Source organism: Camelus dromedarius, chromosome 9, assembly GCF_036321535.1.
Source record: "Camelus dromedarius isolate mCamDro1 chromosome 9, mCamDro1.pat, whole genome shotgun sequence".
Lineage (NCBI taxonomy): Eukaryota > Metazoa > Chordata > Mammalia > Artiodactyla > Camelidae > Camelus > Camelus dromedarius.
Window position 1 is genome coordinate 44,227,460 of NC_087444.1, and position 19,029 is coordinate 44,246,488.

The following is a 19,029-nucleotide window of genomic DNA, read 5'->3' on the forward strand; positions in this document are numbered from 1 at the left end:
TTGTTCTCACTTCATGTGATATATTAGACTCTTGGGCGTGTGAGAATCTGAAAAGAGTTTGTCAGCTAAAATATATTTTGGCTCCTTTGTCTGGACAAGTCACTGAACACTCACTGTCTTAAAAGTTATACTTTTCCATCTTAGATTAGCACTGTCTATAATAAAGTTCATTTCTGCAACTCTTGAAGAGATAGTGGTAAGCAAAATAGGTGATGGTTTGTGCCCACGTAGAGCTTACAGATCGATTGTCCACACATTTATCAAAGAATTGCACAAATGTATGTATTATTATTTGCCTTTTTCTCTGGGACTATGTAGAAAATATTTTATCCCCTTAACTCATACAACAGCCCTTCATATATTCAAATAAATATAACACTTGTCTCTTTATGCTTCGTCCTCCCTCCCACCCCCACTCTACACACCTGTTCTCTGCACATCGTAAGTGAGTTCCCAGTCCCCTCACAACCCAGTACACCTTCTGTGCACATAGTTCCTTCCCCATGCGGTCAGCTGGGGCAGGTGGCTGACCCCAGGTCTTTTGGGGATGCCTTCTTCACATAGATGGGTAGACTGCTGTGGCTTGTGACCACTTAAGTTGTTCATCAGCAGAAACCATGACCATGTCACTAATGGCTTCAAATGCTCTCCAGGATCTCATTGACTCAGATGAACTGCTGGATCCCGAAGATTTGAAGAAGCCGGACCCAGCATCCTTGCGGGCTGCTTCCTGTGGGGAAGGGAAAAAGCGGAAGGCCTGCAAGAACTGGTAAGCACTGGGCTGAGCAGAGGCTGCCACGCTGCTTCCAGTGGCTTCTGATTCTCAAGGAATCGCAAACTTTAAAATTACTGAAACATGTTTTATTGTAAAGTGTATAGAAGAGTATGCTAAACCAGTACATTTTAAAGAACAGTAAAATGATCACCCGTTTACTGATCACGCAGGTTAAAAATCGGAAACATCACTAGTACCTTGGAAGTCACCTGTGCTCGCTCCCTCTCCCCTCAGGAGGTCATCATTCTCCTAAGTTTGTGCTCATCTTTCCTGGATTTTTTTTTCTTTATATAGTTTACCATCTATATGTGAGTCTCCAAACAATTTGTTATTGAGTTGTGAAGCCCAGACCTGACTAAGCCAGGAAAGGTCAACACTCCATATCTGTAAATGCTCACCAGGGTCTTTGGTCTGGGCTTCTTTGGGAATCTACAAGAGGCCCTCGCAGGGAAGTCAGCAGGGAGTCAGGGGTGAGTTCTGGGAAACCAAGAGCACCACGGCTAGAACCCCTGTGACGCAGTGACTGGCCAGGCAGCAGAAGTGTGGTCGGAGGGAGTGGAGTGCCGGCTGTGTCCTGCTCTAAGCTCAGTTTCAGGAGCAGCTCCAAGCTGAGTACTTCTGTTGCATGAAGTGTGTCCTCAGGTGACCATCAGGGCGTGGAAGGGAAAGTTGAATGTCATTAGCACACAGTGGAGATAACCCAAGGTCATTATCTGGATGAGCTCTTAGAATGATGGCAGTCGCAGCCAGTGGCAGGCTTCAACCGTCTGGGTCAAGTGTCTCTTGCGCCCCTGCCCCGGGGCACACACGGGGCTGTGTGAAGCAGAGCTGATGTCTTGGGACCCCGTTCACTGTCCTGAGGAGTCCCTTCTCTCTGTCTGATGCTAGCCTTTCTGTTTCTTGTTCCCATTGCTGCTTTTTTCTTGGTTTTCTCTTTTGTTTTGGTGGAGGAATTCTCCAGTCATTTTTTAAGCAAGGCTACCTGAGAGGTCCAAATTTTGTTTTTTGTCTTTTTAGACTGTGTGTGTCCAAAAATGCCTTTTTTCTATTCTCGTAAGTCATTGGTAATTGGGGTACAGAAATCTAGGTTGAGAATAATTTTCAAGACAGTTCTGTCATCTTTTTTCCAGTGATTGTGATGAGATACCCGAGGCCATTCTGTTTTTTGATCCTTTCTGTAAGACCTCTTTTTCCATTTTTGAAAGTTTGTAGAACCTTTTCTATCCTGGTATCATTTTGTAATAACATATCTTGTGTAGGGATCTTTTCCATCCTTTGCACCAGCTACTCAATGCATCTTTTCTTTCTAGAAACATGTGTCCATAGTCCTGGGAGATAATCTTTAATTTTGTATTGATTTTTGTCTTCTCTCTTTTCCCTTTCTTTAACCTGGTTCTCAGCTGTTGGATCTCTGATTGGTCCTGTAATTTTCTTTTCTTTCACATTTTCCTTATACCTTACTTTCTGGGAAATTTTCTGCAAATTTATCCTCCAAAACCTCTGTTGATTATTTCTACTATTATGTTTTTAATTTTTAAGATTTCTTTTTTGGTTTTGGCATTTTTAAAATATAGCATCCTGTTTTTATTTTGTGGGCATGGTTTTTTTCCTCTTAAGAACAGTGATACTTCTTTCCATTTTCCCCCTCTGCATAGGGCCTGTTTCTTCCAACTTGCTTTTTTCTTTTAGTTTGGTCTCTGACTTTGCTGTTAGAGCTTTCTTAAGATGCCTGGTAACCCTTGGTTGTCTTCATGATGAGGAATGGACGACAGAAGGCTCACTGGGGTCTCTGAGCTTACAGGTGGGCTTTGTTGACTGCACTTCAGTGAAAGAATCCTGGGGGGGGCCTTTTGGGGGAGAACCCCAAAGTCATTATCTTTGGGTCTGCCCTTTGGTTGCTCAGAGAAGGGTCTTGCTAGTGCTGCTACTTCTGGTGCCGTGTGGGGTTTCAGGCTGGGACGTGGGTGGACACTCAGTGTTCCTCACTGCCGGCGTGGGGCTTCGCATCCTCAGTCTGTCCTGTCACCGCTCCCTCCTCCGTCTGCTTTACAGGCTCCGACACTGTACTGCTGTTGTCTCTTCACCTGTAGTCCCTGCTTCTGTGGTTTGTCTTTACTGAAATTTTGATGGCATTTTGAGAGAAGTGAAATTAGATGTATGTATGCAGTCTGTCCTCTTAACCAAGAAAACTTGGTGTTAGAATTGTTACAGTTTTATAAGTGGATGGAAAGGGTGTTAAAAGTTAACTGGTGGTGTGCAGCCTTGTTTAATCATCAGAATTTTTTTTTTAGCTTTGCATTTATTTTTAATTTTTTAAAATTTTTTAAAAAATCAAGATTGTTATTTATTTAAACTTTTTTTATTGAGTTATAGTCATTTTACAATGTTGTGTCAAATTCTAGTGTAGAGCACAATTTTTCAGTTATACATGAACATACATATATTCATTGTCACTTTTTTTTTCACTGTGAGCTACAGTATTTTTTTTTAATGTGGAAGTTTCAGCGCTGACAAGTCAGGAGATTTCAAGTAAACATCCAAAACATTTTTTCTGTTTCTAACATTGGAAAATATGGGGTCGCTAGGTCTGCTTTTCCCCACAGCATGAATCAGCCAAGGCTGAGTAGCGCCTGCCCTTTGTGGACAGGGCACCTGCCCTCTGGTTCCCCCATTCCCAACACTCTCCCGTCTCCCTGAACAGCCTCACGTGTTCATCTTACCTGCCTGGCCTCGCAGGCATTTGGGTTATGACACCCGTATAAAGAGGGAAGTCGTGTAGCACATTTTGGTGCTGTCAAGGATTTGGGGTTTCTGGGTGGTGCAAATCTCACTCATCAGCCTCTGACTTTCCCCCAGCACCTGTGGCCTCGCAGAAGAACTGGAAAAAGAGAAGTCAAGGGACCAGATGAGCTCCCAACCCAAGTCTGCTTGTGGAAACGTAAGTGTCCGGATGAGTACTCGGTATCCACGAAAGCCCAGTGGTGCTGGGCATCGTCCTGACTAAACTCAGGCCAGCTCCAGCTCTAGGGAACGTACTGCCCACAGAGCTTAGTGAAAGGTGAGCAGTGAGCGTGCGTCTGTAGGTGCTGCGGGGAGCGGCGGGGAGGAGGGGCCGCCCGCGAGTGGGCCACGCGCTTGCGCCGTGGCAGCGCTTGTCATTTCTTAGTTTTGGCCCCTTTCTTTCTGCTTCCTGCCGGGCCCGCTGCTTCTCAGCCATTTGGCTGACTGTGGCTGTGACTTGAACTGCTGAGAATGTAGAAATGGGGCCTCCTGAGGAACTTCTCTCTCTTAGACCCCTGTTTCTCATGAAACCAGAGGTCTTAGAAACTCTTAGTATTTGGATCTCAGCTGGGCCTTCAAATGCATCCGGACGTTTTCCTCAGGCTGCGGTGGCTGTGTTATGAAACTTGGGCTCCCTTTCTCCTGGCCTGTATCTCTGACCTTCCGCTTCCCTCTACAGTGGTCTCTTCTCTCTCCCAACAGTGCTACCTGGGCGATGCTTTCCGCTGTGCCAGCTGCCCCTACCTTGGGATGCCAGCCTTCAGACCCGGGGAGAAGGTGCTTCTGAGCAACAGCGGCCTCCACGACGCCTAGGAGGGGCCAGCCTGGGACCTGTGCCCTCGGCCACTCCTGCCCCTGAACCCCACCACTGTGGTTCCCCCCATCTCCTCTGGATTTCCTCACTCTGTCTGATGTCCGTTTGCGGGGAGGGTGCTCAGTACAGAGTGGGGCCAGCTGGGGCGCAGTGGTGTGCAGTGCTTACAGATCAAGACCACGGGGTCCTGGGGCCCCATTACCTGGAGCAGGGGCCTTCTTCACCCAGTGTTAGGCAGACAGAGCACGTCCAAAGAGGTCCCTCTCCTGCTGTCAAAATGCTGACCGTACATTCTCCAAGCCCGGCGCCCTTAAATATTAACTCTGTGACCGAGAGGGACTCGCCCCTATTTGAGCTCCGCAGTAGTGCCACAGCTTACCTTCCAGAGTTGATAGTTTATTCACCCTGCCTTTCTGGTGACCTGAGGCAATTGTCTTGTGACCTCTCAGGGCACCAAGGGAATCACTCACTGGTTGCTGTGATGATATCCGGTGTCCCTCTGCCCCCTCCCCGTTTTACTGTGTTGTATGTGTCCTGTTGTCCTTTCCTTCCTGTTCATCTCCAGGTATTAAACTTGTGTACTTAACTCATATTCACTGTGAAGAAGGGATATGTCTCTGTGTGTGTGTTGTCTGACACAGCCATCCAAGCTCACCTGGGACAACAAAACTCTTTTTTGGAGAGACTTCGTGTCATACCAAATGGGGCCAGTCCCGCACTTACAGATCAGGGCCTCGCTCTGTCTGCTTTAGAATAGTCCAAGTTACTGAGCATTCAGAGAGAAGCAGGACAAATTTGAACCAACAGTGTATCTCTGAGCAGGAGACCCTTCGTTGTCCTTGCTACCCACCCACACAGATTTGGAATTGACCTTGCCAAATAGTGAGATGGTGTGGCTTTAAGAGACCTGGGTTTTTCTGTTTTAACAATAAAGAAAAGTGTTCATTGGTGTTTGTCCTTGAAACTTGACTTCATTCTCTAAGTTTGCTTTTGCTTATCCTAGTCTCTGCTGGTGGATTTTAGTTATGGATGTGGCTAACTTCTAGTTTGACTCCAAAGCCCCTGTGGTGGGCTGAGTTCTGAGATGACCCCCACAATGCCCCCATGCCCTTAGGTAATCCCCTGCTCTTGAGTTTGAGCAGGACCTGTGAGTGGGATGGGACATCACTACTATTATTAGATTACACTGTGTGGCAGGTATGAAGGGATTTGCAGGCATCAAGTCCCTCATGGAACCCTTTACACTGTTGGCAGGAATGTAAATTGGTGCAGACACTGGAAAACAGTAAGGAGGTTTCTCAAAAAAAACAAAAGTAGAGCTACCATAGGATTCAGCTATTCCATTCCTGGGTATATATCCAAGGAAAACAAAAAAAAAAAAACTAATTCAAAAAGATACCTGTACCCCAGTGTTCATAGCAGCATTATTTACAATTGTCAAGATAAGGAAGCAACCAAAGTGTCCATCAACAGATGAAGGAATAAAGATAGTGTGTATATGTGTACACACACACACACATGCACACAATGGAATATTACTTGGCCATAAAAATGAAAGTGCCATTTACAGCAACATGGATGGACATGGAGGGTATTATGCTAAGTGAAATAAGGCAAAGACAAGTACTGTATGATATCACTTATATGTGGAATTTAAAAAAATAGAACAAACTAGTAAATATAACAAAGATACAGACAGAACAAACTAGTGATTACCAGTGGGGAGGGGAAATACAGGGGAGGGAGGTATAAAATTAGGTATAAAATAAGCCATGAGGATATATTGTACAATACAGGGTGTATATAGCCAGTATTTTATAATAACTATAAATGGAGTATAACCTTGAAACATTGTGAATCACTATACTGTACACCCATAACATACATCAACAAAATAATAAGAAAAAAAAGTCCTTCATGGACTGTCAGCTAAAAGGGAGATTATTCTGAGTGGGCCTGACCTAATCAGTTGATCCTTTAAAGGACTGGAGACCAAGGTTCTCTTGCTGGCCTTGAGTGGCCGTGTTGTGAGGTCCACAGGCAAGGAACTGCAAGCAACCTCTGGGACCCAAGAGCAGACCCTCCTGACCATCAAAGAGAAAATGGGCCCTCGGCCCCATAATGACACGAGAACAGAAATCTGAACTGAACAACCATGTGAGCTTGGAAGAGGACCCAGGCTCCAGATGAGATGCAGCCTGGTGGGTCCCAGCCTCTGCGCCTGGACTCCTGACCCTTGAAATCAGAGATAAGTGTATGTGGTGTTAAGCCACTAGATTTGGGATAATTTGTTACACAGCAATAGGAAACAGGTCCAGCCCTGGACAAGGTTTAACATTAACAGATATTTACTGAGTCCAGCTGCAGGGGGTGTGTGTGTTGGTGAAGGACACTTAGTTGCTTCTGCTTCAGTTGCTAAGGTGAAGGACGAAAATCTCTACCTGCAGGTTGAGTACAGGAGATCCTGAGCCAAAGAGCTCCCTGGGCTGGGTTTAGCAGAGACCTGGGAAAATGCCACGAGCTTTTGCTGGCCTGGTTCTTGATCTGCGTCCCTGCTGCTGCTGGCAAAACGGGTGATGCTACCTCCTATCTGCTGCACCTGGCAGAGTTAAGGGCGCCATTCTGGCAGCTGCTGGATCATCCCACATGAGGGTCAGAGGGAGGCCAGCCAGCTTGGAGTTGGGGCCAGCAGGCTGCAGAGTGGCCTGGCCAGCCAGCAACTCAGCACAGTGAGGCCATGCGGGAGGGACACTGGTCCCCACACCCAGTGACTTTGGAAGATAGAAGCTCTGAAGGGAGGTTTTGGAGCTAACCACAGTCTCAGCACTGAATGCAACCTCAACTTACATTTGAGGCCACTAGGTGAGACAGAGACAGGGACCTGCCACCACTGGTCAACTGAGAGCCTTTCAAGGTACTCAGACATTCTGTCAGGAGACCTGGGTAGGGCTGGGGAATCTGAATTTTTTGGTCAACTCTCTGAAGCCTTTGCCAAAACCTGTCAACAAACAGCTGGGACGTCCCCCTTTCTCTGAAATCACTCCAAAGCACCGACTGGTGTGGGCAGCAGGGCAAACCACACCTTCCTTGGGGTTAGGACACAGCCCAAATGCAACCACAAGATAGTCGGAAGGCGTCCGCAAGCGGGGGCTTTAGAGCTGGAGTGTGGGAGGGAGAGAACAATGAGGCCACAAACCTGCTAGGGGCTGAGGACTCCTCTTGAGTTGCGAGATCAAGCCCCTGACCATGTTGTAGCAGGGGGTCCGAGGGGACAGGCAGCAGCAGGGCTGAAGGAAGCATCCCACCGAGCACCTCGCATGCAGGAAGCTCTCCAGTCATTGAGCATGAGAGAGGTGTGGCTTTGTGATCATCCTACAGCCTCGGGCTGGTAGTGCGGGGGCGGGGACACGTGGAGCTGTTAGTACTGATGAGGGCGTGGCCAGGTGGGAACCCTTGCACAAGGCTGGTGGGATTGGTTCACAATTACCCCCCTAGTGCCAGTTTCAACCCTAGCCTTTATTAGAATCACCTGGATATCTTCCCCCAAAACAACAAAAGCACCAATGCCTGGGACCCTTCCTTTCCAAAGACCCCTTAAGTCAATCGTTTGGAATAGGGCTGTAGGCTGTAAGCATTTTGGCAAAGCAGTCCCAGGTTAGTGCCTCCAGGGTTGAGGACCACTGCCCTAGAGAAATTCTACACATGCACTGGAAGACAAACTTACAAATGTTCAAAGCAGCACTTTTCGTAATATCAAGAACCTGGAAATAATCCAAGCAGCCATTAACAAGAGGATGGGTGAAGGAGTCGTGTCGTCACAGAGGGAAAAGTGATGAGCTGTAGCTGCACATCAGCGTGGAAGAATCTCACAAAACGCGGAGCCACAAGAGCAGGTTACAGAAGATCATGTGTATGAAACACGTCACCTTTACATAAAGTTCAAGTTTAAAAACACCCAAGCTGCATCAATACATTGTTAGGGATATACACATACACACACGTATCATGTACATACACACGTGTGACAAACAAACCAAGGAGAATGACAGACACACAATTCAGGAACACAGGTGGCTCTGGAGATAGGAGGATGGCGACAGGGAGGGGGACATGGGGACACGGAGCAGCAGGAAGGCTCTATTTTTTAAGTTGGCTGGTGAGTATACAGGTGTTTATTTTTTATTGGTTTGTATACCTTACATATACATTATATATTTTGTATTGATAACAAATTTCATTAAAAAAAAAAACTAGGAAAACCCACATATAAAACTCTGGGTCTTAAGGAAAATGCCTATTAACCTGGAACAAAGTTCTGTGCCTCCCTGACATGAACCTCCAGGAAATATTTGGCTTAGTTAAAATCGTATTCAAAATTATAAAACTGAAACCAACACAGATTAATAATAATAATAACAACAACAACAACAACAAATACAGAAGCAACAGAGAACATTGACACAGAGCACATAAATATTGTCTGTGATCAAAATTTTTACTACAAATTACACAAATGTATAAAATATAATGCCAAAGCACAAGGAAATGATGAATAAGGCAGAGAGAGAGAAAGATCTGTGATGGAAACATGAAATGGCAGAGCAGAGGCAAGAGGTGAAAAACAGTAACATCCCTGGCAGAGTCAGTACTGGAAACAGCACTAGGAAGAATGGACAGGGCTCAACCCAGGGACAGGATTTCATCAAACTAACCCAAATGAAATGAGAATAAAGAGGGAAAAAGAATCAGGGGGAAAATGATAAAGCACAGAAGATAGAAGAAACAGCGTTAAGGAATCAGAATAATTACTTAAAGTCACAACTCAAGACATTTTCAAGAAAAGAAGCAGTAGTTGATACGTAGATTGATGGAAAAAGTGATACAGAACACTCACCAGGAAGCATAATAGTTTTGTCGGACAGCATTTCCAGTCCCAGAATCCGTACCTGCGGAAGGAGGGCTGTGTGTGCATCATCAAGGGGCGGTGTTCGGGCTTTAGTTCCTGCACCGTGAAGATGTGTGATGCTACCTGTAAATGAATGCCTTGAACACTTCTGTGAGTCCAGAGAAGTTTCTGGTTTGTGCTTGTTTGTGTTCTGTCCATTCCCTCAGTCTTTCTTTGCTTCCTTGCTGTCACGGCACAGTGATAGACTTGTGGGGAAGGGACAGAGCGGCTCTGTGCACAGTTCTTTCCCCCTTGCTGGACAGCAGGGACCGAACGCTCCACTCTGCCCTTGGTGGCCTCAGACCTCACCTTCTGTTGTCACTTTCGGGTGGTCACCTCGTGGACTGGTCCTCACCATCCCTCTGCAAAGCCCTGTGATGAACTGGAAGCTGCATTTAGACTCAGCTGGGCTCAGAAGTGCTCAGAAGCCCCTCCCTTCTTCCCTCCCTTCCCTCTTTTTTCTTTTTTCACGATTAATTAAGCATTTTTTCTTTTACATGACGACTGATTTCAGGTACAGAGAACTACAGGTATAATACGACAGACAATCAGGTAGGCTGTATTTTGATTCCGATCACTCTGTATAATATGGGAAGTGTCACAGCTGTCCCTCTCCTCTCCCTGTCCTCCTCAGGGGTGTTTCCCCCTCCGGAGGTCGTGTGTCACACCCATGCCTGCTTTTATACTGTTACTCTGCAGACAAGAGTTTGTATGAAATATGTCTGTCTTTTATGGTGAAATTTGCATAAAACTAACAGTTTTAAAATGAATAATTCTGTGGCATGTAGTACCTTCACAATGATGTGCAACTACCACTTGTCTCCAATTCCAAACATTTTCATCATTCCCCTTTGCCCCTGCCTCTGGTGACCACTGATCTGCCTGTTCCGGGCATTTCATGTAAATAGAATCATACAATATGTGACATTTTGTGTCTCGCTTCTCTCAGCTTGTGTTCAAAGTCCACCCATATTGTAGCAAGTACCAGTCCTCCACTCCTATCTATGGCGGAATAATATTCCATTGTGTGAATATACACTATTTATTTATCCATCTGTCCATTGATGGACACTTGGGCTGTTTCTCCCTTTGGTGTCCATTGCTCTGAAATGTCCTTTCAAGGCTCACTTCTCAACAAGATCCTGGCTCCTTTGTTTGTCTGGGTGTCTCATCCCTGCAGTGTGCGTGATGGCTTTGGAGAAGGGGTCATGGCGGTTCAAGTATGAGGAAACTGCAGGTTTTTGTAGACTCTGATTCCCCCTAAGGGCAATGTCAGAGGCAGAACAGCAGCAGACTGAGCCTCATTCTCTTGATTGGCTACATCTTGAAACAGATTAGAGAAGGGTCTGATTTCAGCATCTCATGGAGAAACAGGAAGAGGAAGCAACTGTGTCAAGGGCCCAGAGCAAAGACATAAGACAGAACAGGATCCTGACCCCCATCTGTTAAAATGTACCTTCAGGATTTAAATGTATGTAGGTGACTGATGACATGGAGAGCTCAATGCCATTAAAGAAGAATTTATTACTTACATTTCCCAGGAGTAGGGGCCATGCCACACCACGCAGGGCAGGAGGAGAAGTGAGCCGAAAGACACAGCCCTGACTGGGGTTTCGTGGGGACAGCAAGGCGGGGCAGGGCAACGACTTGAGGACTGGCCAATGGGAGTCATTCCGGTGGGCTCCGAGGCGTGGGTGCTGTTGCTCATTGTCTGGTACCTGGCCCTGGGTGATTTGGGGCAACAATGGTTCGGGGAGTGAGGTATATAAAGGAGATGGCTAGTGGACTCGGGATTGGTTGGAGAGTTTGCAATGTGATTTTTCTGTGCCTTCGAAAGCTGGATCACAGGGGAGATGCAACTTGTGATGAGTGGATGCCAAATAGCAAATACAGGCTGTAAGAAATCACAGTGAGAACAGTCCAGGCGCAGCGCTAACACTGCCCACGGTGCATCTGGATTTAGTAGCCCTGCAAATCCCAGCAGTGGTTTTCCTTCTCGCTAAGCCCTGAGGGTGTAGCCTCTGCTCCCTCAGGAGAAGGGCTGGCCAGCCGCAGACACCCTGGCCTAAGGCCCTGGGCAGCTACAATCAGATGTGGTGACCTCAGCCCTGGGGGACAGAGCTGAGGCCAGGGCCCCATGGACCAACACATCAATCTCAATCTTTATTGGGGGCTGGAGTGCCCTCTTGTGGGCAACTGGAGAGCAACACAATTCTAAATTCCACTGCAATGCTGGGCTTTAAGGAGGGCTAAATCAGGGCACTACTCCTCCTGGAGTTTCTCTTTTTTAACGTGCTCCTCATGGAATTCACCTGGGAGCTTGCTGATGAAAATATATAAATCAAATTTCCACTATGCACAAAGCACTCCTCCCCCCTTATAGTGAGTCAGGAAGTACTGAATTGCCTGACCCAAAATATCTGCCCCAGTGAGCTCACCAGTGAGTCAAACACTCAAGTAACTGTAATTACAGGAGACAAAGTATGGCAAAGATTGAGCTGAGGTAAAAGCAGAGGGCTGGCAGAGGACACAGAGTGGGGCATCAACTGCAACCAAGGAGACCAAGGAGGGCTTCCTGAGGGAGGCAGCATTTGAGCTGAGCTCTGAAGGGGGACTGGATTTCGGACAGGGAGCAAGGGAAGCACTTTCCAGGTAGAAGGAACAATGAGAGGCCAGCGCCCCTCCCCACTGTTCTCTGGTCTCTGCCCCGTCCTCTTTCTTCCTACCTCCCTGTTGCCAGTCATGGGAAGTCTCCCAGTCATGATTCCTTAAAATGGCTTCTTCCCACGGGGACATGGTGGCTGGTCCCATCTCCTGCATCTTGTCCCACCCACCTTACACCCTGATCCTGCCATCACACACTTGGATTCCAAATCCTCCATTTTGTTGCCAGTCCTGGATCCACCTCTCCCCAGCTGAGGGACCTTGAAGCCACCCTCCTGCTAGGTCACTCTCAGGGGCCCGCTGGTAACCTCTTACCTCCTCACAGTCCTCGATTTATCTGAGTTCACAATATGGGCCTCTGAGGAAGATTTCACTAAATAAAAAAGGATTTGATTCTTTTAAGGAAAGTTGGCAATGCATTGGATTACATACCTGTTCTCTGAGTGTCTTTCTGGCAGGGTGAGGGGTCCGGGCCCCAGCCTTTGCTCTTCTTTGCTGTCCCAAGGGCTCCTCCTTGCCTCCCCCCCATTTTGAGATCATTTTTTTCTCCACTTCTCACCCTCCGTGGATCCAGACAGTATTTTTCCACGAAGAATTCAGACTGGGCTGCCCCAAGGACTCTGGATTGGAGGCAGTTTGAAGGATACTTCTTGGGACCAGGGCAGGGAAAAAGCCCACCAGTGGCTGAGGAGGCCCTGGGGTCACAGAGACAACAGTTCATCACCATCATCAGCCTTATGATTATTATTATTTCTGTTGTTGCTTCTCATGGAAAGTGGACTTGGTCTGACATCTGGCCTGCAATAAGACAACTGGCCACAAGGGGGTAACAGGAGGTGTAAGCTTTACCTGAAAATAACTCTCCCAATTGCAGCCCCGCCAAGCAAGCAACCCAGGTCGCAGAATCCCAAGAGAGGACCCACTGCCCCTGGCCCCAGACTTCGCCCCAGAGAGAGAAGCCAGAATCCCACAGCTGGTCAGGAGAGAGAGACAGAACTAGAATCTGAAGACTAACATCCTCCCACTCCCTTATGGTTCCAGTCCTGAGCTGGGCCTGGACAGAGGGCTTTGAGGGTGGGGGGTCCATAACCTGCGGGTCCCCATCCTTCTGAGCACGTGGGCTGTGGGATCCCCAGGGACACTCACTGAGCTCCCAACCTAGTGGAGGAGTCCGGCCCGAGAGACACACACAGGAATCAGTGGGAGAACAACCCCCACAGGCAGCCCTAGAGGCCCTAAGAGCTGGAGGGATCAGGGCAGGAGAGAATCCGGAGGGCAGCTGTACTCAGAGACGGCTTCCTGGAGTCTGGCTTGGCCGAGGCTGGGTGGGATGTCAACGCTGGGAGGTGTTGCTCAGCCTTCAGGTCAGCAGGAACCAGGGGGCCATGTGGGGAGTGGCCTGACAGGGATGGGAGATGGGCGCTGGGAGCAGGGGGATGAGCTGGAGCAGGGGTGAGGCTCATGCAGGGGAGCAGCTCTGGCCCTGGGCGCTGGCCTGGAGTTGGAGCCGGGAGAGGGAGCTGGGTGCAGGTGGAGCTGGGCCTTGCAGTGATTCTCAGGGGGTGGCTGTGTGGCAGAGGTCAGGGGTGGGGGGCTGAGAGGTGGGCGAGATGGGAAAAGGGCTGCAGGAGCCCCCAGGTCAGGGAGCTACCCAGCACTTGATAGAACCCCACCCATTGAAGGGTCCTGAAAACATTTGTGGAATTGGATCAAATGTGTGTCTTCAGCTCTGCCTTGGGGGCAGGGTGGGGAGTCAGTTGAGAATGGGGCTGGCCTGGGAGGACTTCAGGGGCAGACAAGATGTGAGAGAATCCAGACGGCCCTTCCCAGGTCCCCTACCTGCCTGTGCACAGCAGAGGGGAGGACCTGCTGGCCTCTTGTCGCCCTTGCCCTGCTCATCCCACGGGCCCCTCAGTGCCACCCCTGCTCAGGCCTCTCTCCTAGGACCTCCTTTCACTGAAGGTGGTCTGCACTCAGAGCCTCAGTTTCCCTCTCCAACCTGGACACGGAAGACCAGATGTTCTCTAGGGCTCCCCGGGTGACAGGCTGGGCAGACAGAACACGCAGACCCAGACTGGGGGAGAAAGACTTTAATCAGACAAGGGGACAAGGGGCCTCTTTGTCCTCATCAGGCCTCCCTTGGACCCGGGGAGCTCAGGGTTGGAGCAGTGAACAAGGAGGCGGGAAGTCTCCATGCGATATAGGAAGGAATCATGACTTCTGGGTGACGAGGTCACGCAGCTTCACGGCGTTTTGCAAATATCTGACTGCCTTCTTCACCCATGCATCCTTGGGGTCCGAACAGATGGATCTGCCCTGGCGAGTCACCAACCTACACAGAGGGAGAGAGCCGTGGTGGGGTCAGGGCAGGAAGGCCTGCCAGAGCCCCGGGCCAGCCTCGCCCTGTGCTGACAGGGACCCTGAGTCCCAAGCGTGGCAGGAACTTGCCTGCAGTCACACAGGGCAGCAGTGGCAGCTCTGGGGCATCGGGCTCTGTCCTCAGTGATCCCTGGCCCTCCCAGGGTCCCTGCTAGGCCTGGCCCCCCACCTCAGGATGCCCACACCTCAACAAGCCTGGGAACTAGCGGTGCACAGGAGGGGCCTGGTGCTCGGGGCTCAAGCCCAGGAAGGGGAGGTGCCCACACTGGCCGCTGACTGCCCGTGTGGTGTGGGGCTGTCTCATCCCTCTCAGGGCCTCAGTTTCCCCCATAAATCAATGAAGAGCTTAGACCTCAGAGCCTGGGGCCCTCTGGGGCCTTGTGAGGGGAGGTGCAGGAACTGCCCTGAAGAGCAGGGCTAGGGGGGTCAAGAGTCAAGGCTCTCTCCTCTTCTCTCCTCAGTGGCCATTCTGGGAGCCCCAGGGTCCACCTCCTGCCACACGCAGCTCCAAAGAGCGGCGGTGGAGGCGGGGAGGTGGGGACAGGAGTGGGGGACAGACTTACACGATGGCATCCCTGGGGCACTCCACTGAGGTCCAGTACCACCTCACCAGCTTCTTGAGAGGAATGGCTCCTTTGAAGTACTCCAGGCAGCACTCCCGGCCCACGTTGACTCCTCGAGCTACAGGGAAAGCAAGTGGGAGCAGCTGCGTCTGAGTGTCCGCACGGGGGCAGGGGACTGTGGAGGGTCTGCACGTGTGTATCTGTCTGGAGGGACGTCTGCATGCATGTGCACGTGTGTGTGTGTGTGGTGTCAGGCTGGGTCCATGTGCATGTGTGCATTTCTGCATGTGTGTGTCTGTATTGTTTGGAGGTCCCTTGAGGGGGGTCTGGAATTGTGTTTGTGTGTGGGGAGTATGTAAGGGGTCTACACATGTGTCTCTATATGTGGGTCTGTGTTTGCCAATGTGTGCACATTTGTATGCACGAGGTTCTGTGTGTACCTTGAGGGACTCTGTATGTTTGTCCACATATCTGTGTGTGTATTCGGGAGGGTTTGTGTACACATGTCTGTGTGTGTGTCTTTGTGTGTGTATACATTTGTGTGTGAGGTCTCTGTGTGTGCTGCTGGGCCAACTGTGTGTTTGCGTGTGCTTGTGTGTATGTGTGTGTGTTTGAGGAGTCTGTGCATATATGTGTGTATGTATTTGTGTCTCTGCATGTGTGTGTACCTGTGTTGCTCATACTCAAAATACCAGCCCCGAATCACCAAACGCTGACTCTGGGCCAGGCTCTGGGCTGAGCCTCTGCCTGCAGCCCTCATTCAGTCCTCACAGCCCTCCTGGAGACAGGTGCTGTCACTACCCCGTTTTACAGATGAGAAAACGGAGGCCCGAGATGTGAAGACACTTTTCCTTGGCTCAATTTCCTCATCTTTGCACAAGAAAAAATATCCAACACTTGCAAACAGCCAAACCAGTGATGTGTGGCTTCAATTAAGATCACGGTAGAGCGATTTCTAAGAAGCCTCTGAGTGTCCTCTAACCACCTTGCGAGAGGAACTCAGTTCGACTCACTCAGAGTTGACTGGGCCTGGTGTTTTACAGAAGTGAGAGTGAACGTCCAGCCAACTGTGACGGTCACCCCGTTAAGATAACCCCAAAGACTGCGGCTGCGTCCCCGTGCAGAGCGCTAACCAGCTTTGTTCCGAAAGTAGCAATCTTATTTCAGCCTCCCTTTCCCAACTGAGTATAAAACCTTTTTCACCTGCTCTGGGAACCAGTTCTCCTGCTTTTAAACTGATCCTCTCTTTGTATATGAGCCCCATTAATAAACCTGACTCTAGCAAATACTTTTGAGAATTGTTTATTTTCCACTATCGAAACGCAGACACAGTCACTGCCTCACAAAGGTTGCAGTGTGAGACATGCAAGTGCTTTGTTCCTCAGAAGCCGAGCCCCAGGTCCTGGGGCCTCCTCATCCTCAACGTCATCCTCATCCTCAGTATCACCCTCATCCTCATCCTCATCCTCAACTTTATCCCCATCCTCATCATCACACTCACCCTCCTCCTCATCATTATTTTCCTTTGAATGCCTCCCTCAAAATCCTCTTGCTGCCAGCCTCTCACATCTTTGTAGGAATAAGCAGGGGGTAGGAATAATATTCACGTGTTGCTGTTGTGGTCTCGGAACCCCCGCCCATCCACTCCCGGTGTCCCTTCCTCCTGCTGCCTCTTCTCTGCTCTCACCTGCATGGGTGTCCTTCAGGGAAGCCCCCAGGAGGAGGACGACCAGGAACAGCATCTTCAGGGAGGTCATGATGTCGAGAGCCCAGGAGAAGGTCTCTATGTGTGAATCCCTCCAGTCAGAGGAGACCAGGTTGACAGCCAAGTGTGGAGGTGACCTATTTAACCTCTTGGGGGATCCTGCCCCGCCTCCTGTCACCTCCCCCATGCCCCTACATCCTTCCCTAGACCCATGGAGTTCGAAGAATTTGAAATGATTCAACTGAAGTCCAGTCTTGGAATGTTTGCGGCTTTCCAGAGAATGGGCACTCAGTTGGGGACAGAGGTGGGGTCTGTGTGTCAGGGGGCCGTGACACACTTCTCCTTTCATAGGGGACATTTCTTGGTTCCTCTATTAGCAGAACTGGAAAGCCTCCATTCTAAACTGGGTGAATCCCTGCTCTGAGGCTGGTGAGCCTCCTTCATGACAGTGCCCTGGGCAGGGGTACAGCCAGGCAGGGGCCAAGAGGGGCAGCTTCACCATGGTCCGGAGGAGCTTCAGGGTGCTGGAAGGCCTTTTCAGGGGTTGCCAGGCTGCATGGGCACATGGGCATCTCTCTGCAAGGAGGACTCCATCCCCTTCTGAGAAAGGCTTGGGGCCCAGACAACCTTAGTTATAGGTCCTTCCCCAAGCTGGGCCCTGGATCACAGAAGACCAGAGCCCGACAGGTTTGCATCACCATTTCACTTTGTATTTCCATGTTGTTGCAAATGGTAAGATTTTCTTCTTTTTTAGGGCTGAGTAGTATTCCATGGCATATATATATATATCCCACATCTTCTTTATCCAGTCACCTGTTGATGGGCACTTAGGTTACTTTCATATCTTGGCTCTTATGAATAATGCTGCAGGGAACATAGGGGTGCAGATATCTCTTTGAATTAGTGTTTTTGTTTTCTTTGGATAAATACTCAGGAGTGGAATTGCTGGATCCTATGGTAGTTCTATTTTTAATTTTTGAAGAACCTCCATACTATTTTTCATACTGGTTGCACCAATATATATTCCCACCAACAGTGCACCAGGGTTCCCTTTCCTCCATATCCTTGCCAACACTTGTTATTTGTTGTCTTTTTGATAATAACCATTCTGAGGTGTGAGGCGATATCTCATTGTGGTTTTGAATTGCATTTCCCTGGTAATTAGTGATGTTGACCACCTTTTCATGTGCCTGTTGGCCAACTGTATGTCTCCTTTGGGAAAAAATGTCCATTCAGTTCCTCTGCCCATTTTTTCAATCAGGCTGTTTGTTGTTGTTGTTGTTGTTGTTGTTGTTGTTGTTGTTTGATGTTGAGTCGTATGAGTTCTTTGTATGTTTTGAGTGTTAATCCTTTATCAGATATATCATTTGCAAATATCTTCTCCCATTTGGTAGGCTGCCTTTTGTTTTATTGACAGTTTCCTTTGCTGGGCAAAAGCTTTTTAGTTTGATATAGTCCCATTTGTTTAATTCTGTTTTTGTTTCCCTTACCTGAGGAGAAATATCCAAAAAAAATATTACTGAGACCAGTGTCAAAGAGTCTACCACCTGTATTTTCTTCTAGGAGTTTTATGGTTTCAGGTCTTACATTTAAGTCTTTAATTATTTAGTTATTTTTGTACATGATGTGAGAAAGTAGCCCAGTTTGATTCTTTTGCACGTAGCTGTCCAGTTTTCCCAACACTATTTATTGAAGGGGCCATCTTTTCCTCATTGTATATTCTTACCTCCTTCATCATCGATTAATTGCCCAAATAAGTGTGGGTTTATTTCTGGACTCTCTGTTCTATTGACCTATTTTTCTGTTTTTGTACTAAACCATACTGTTGTGATTACTGCAGCTTTGTGGTACAGTTCAAAATCAGGCACTGTTTGTTGAAACCCAGGAGTAGTCCTCAGACTGTGATGTCATCAGCCCTCACGGCTCATCTGTGAAAGGAAATCATCACACTGGACTAGATCATGGGAAGGAAAGAGGGACAGGTCAGGTGCTCTTCCTCCTCCGCAGAGCCACCTTGGGAGGCTGGGCAGCTTCAGTTCCTGGTGGAGGGGGTCCCCCTGTCCATGGCAGAACCTCCCTGTGGGCAGAATCCTCTGTCATGGCCTTGCTGTGTGACCTCAGGAAGTTCACAGACCCTCTCTGGACCTGTTTCATTACCTGTAGAGGGACCCAGGAGACCCTACCAAGATGGCAGATCTGAGAAAGATGGGGTGCTCCCTTAGTGAACCTCACATGAGCATTTCTCTGCTTCTTTTAGGGTCACATCACCTGTCAGAGACCCCTAACCCCGCCCACTCCTCAAACCACAGCCCAGGTGGGCTCTTCACCCCTAGCATTTCTGGCCAGGTTCCACTGGCACGTGCAATGGAGCGGAGGGGAGGGGAGTGGGATCTTCCTGCCTGT

General features: G+C 48.8%; 2 protein-coding genes across 2 annotated transcripts in view; one reads left to right on the forward strand and one right to left on the reverse strand.

Moving 5' to 3' along the window:
- CIAPIN1 (cytokine induced apoptosis inhibitor 1) overlaps nucleotides 1–4,512 on the forward strand; it is a 14,685-nt gene extending 10,173 nt beyond the window's left edge. Inside the window, exons 7-9 of the mRNA XM_031458380.2 lie at nucleotides 654–769; nucleotides 3,632–3,713; nucleotides 4,259–4,512. Of these exons, the coding sequence (XP_031314240.1) occupies nucleotides 654–769; nucleotides 3,632–3,713; nucleotides 4,259–4,369 (309 nt within the window). The 3' untranslated portion in view covers nucleotides 4,370–4,512. The remainder of the gene's footprint in view (nucleotides 1–653; nucleotides 770–3,631; nucleotides 3,714–4,258) is intronic.
- A 9,551-nt stretch (nucleotides 4,513–14,063) lies between these two features.
- On the reverse strand, nucleotides 14,064–16,733 carry CCL17 (C-C motif chemokine ligand 17). Its single transcript, XM_010985741.3, has 3 exons — nucleotides 16,609–16,733; nucleotides 14,922–15,039; nucleotides 14,064–14,311 (listed from the first exon to the last, which is right to left on the reverse strand). Exons 1-3 carry the CDS (start codon nucleotides 16,676–16,678, stop codon nucleotides 14,191–14,193), a joined length of 309 nt encoding a protein of 102 aa, XP_010984043.3. The 5' UTR covers nucleotides 16,679–16,733; the 3' UTR covers nucleotides 14,064–14,190.
- Between the last annotated feature and the right edge of the window lie 2,296 nt (nucleotides 16,734–19,029).

Bases quoted from the DNA above. Each gene is read 5' to 3' on its own strand.
- CCL17 (XM_010985741.3), bottom strand. From the start codon at position 16,678: ATGACCTCCCTGAAGATGCTGTTCCTGGTCGTCCTCCTCCTGGGGGCT. The intron at 15,040-16,608 runs GTGAGAGCAGAG...CTTTCCCTGTAG, and splicing joins CCTGAAGGACACCCATGCAG to CTCGAGGAGTCAACGTGGGC. The intron at 14,312-14,921 runs GTAAGTCTGTCC...CCCTCTGTGTAG, and splicing joins TGCCCCAGGGATGCCATCGT to GTTGGTGACTCGCCAGGGCA.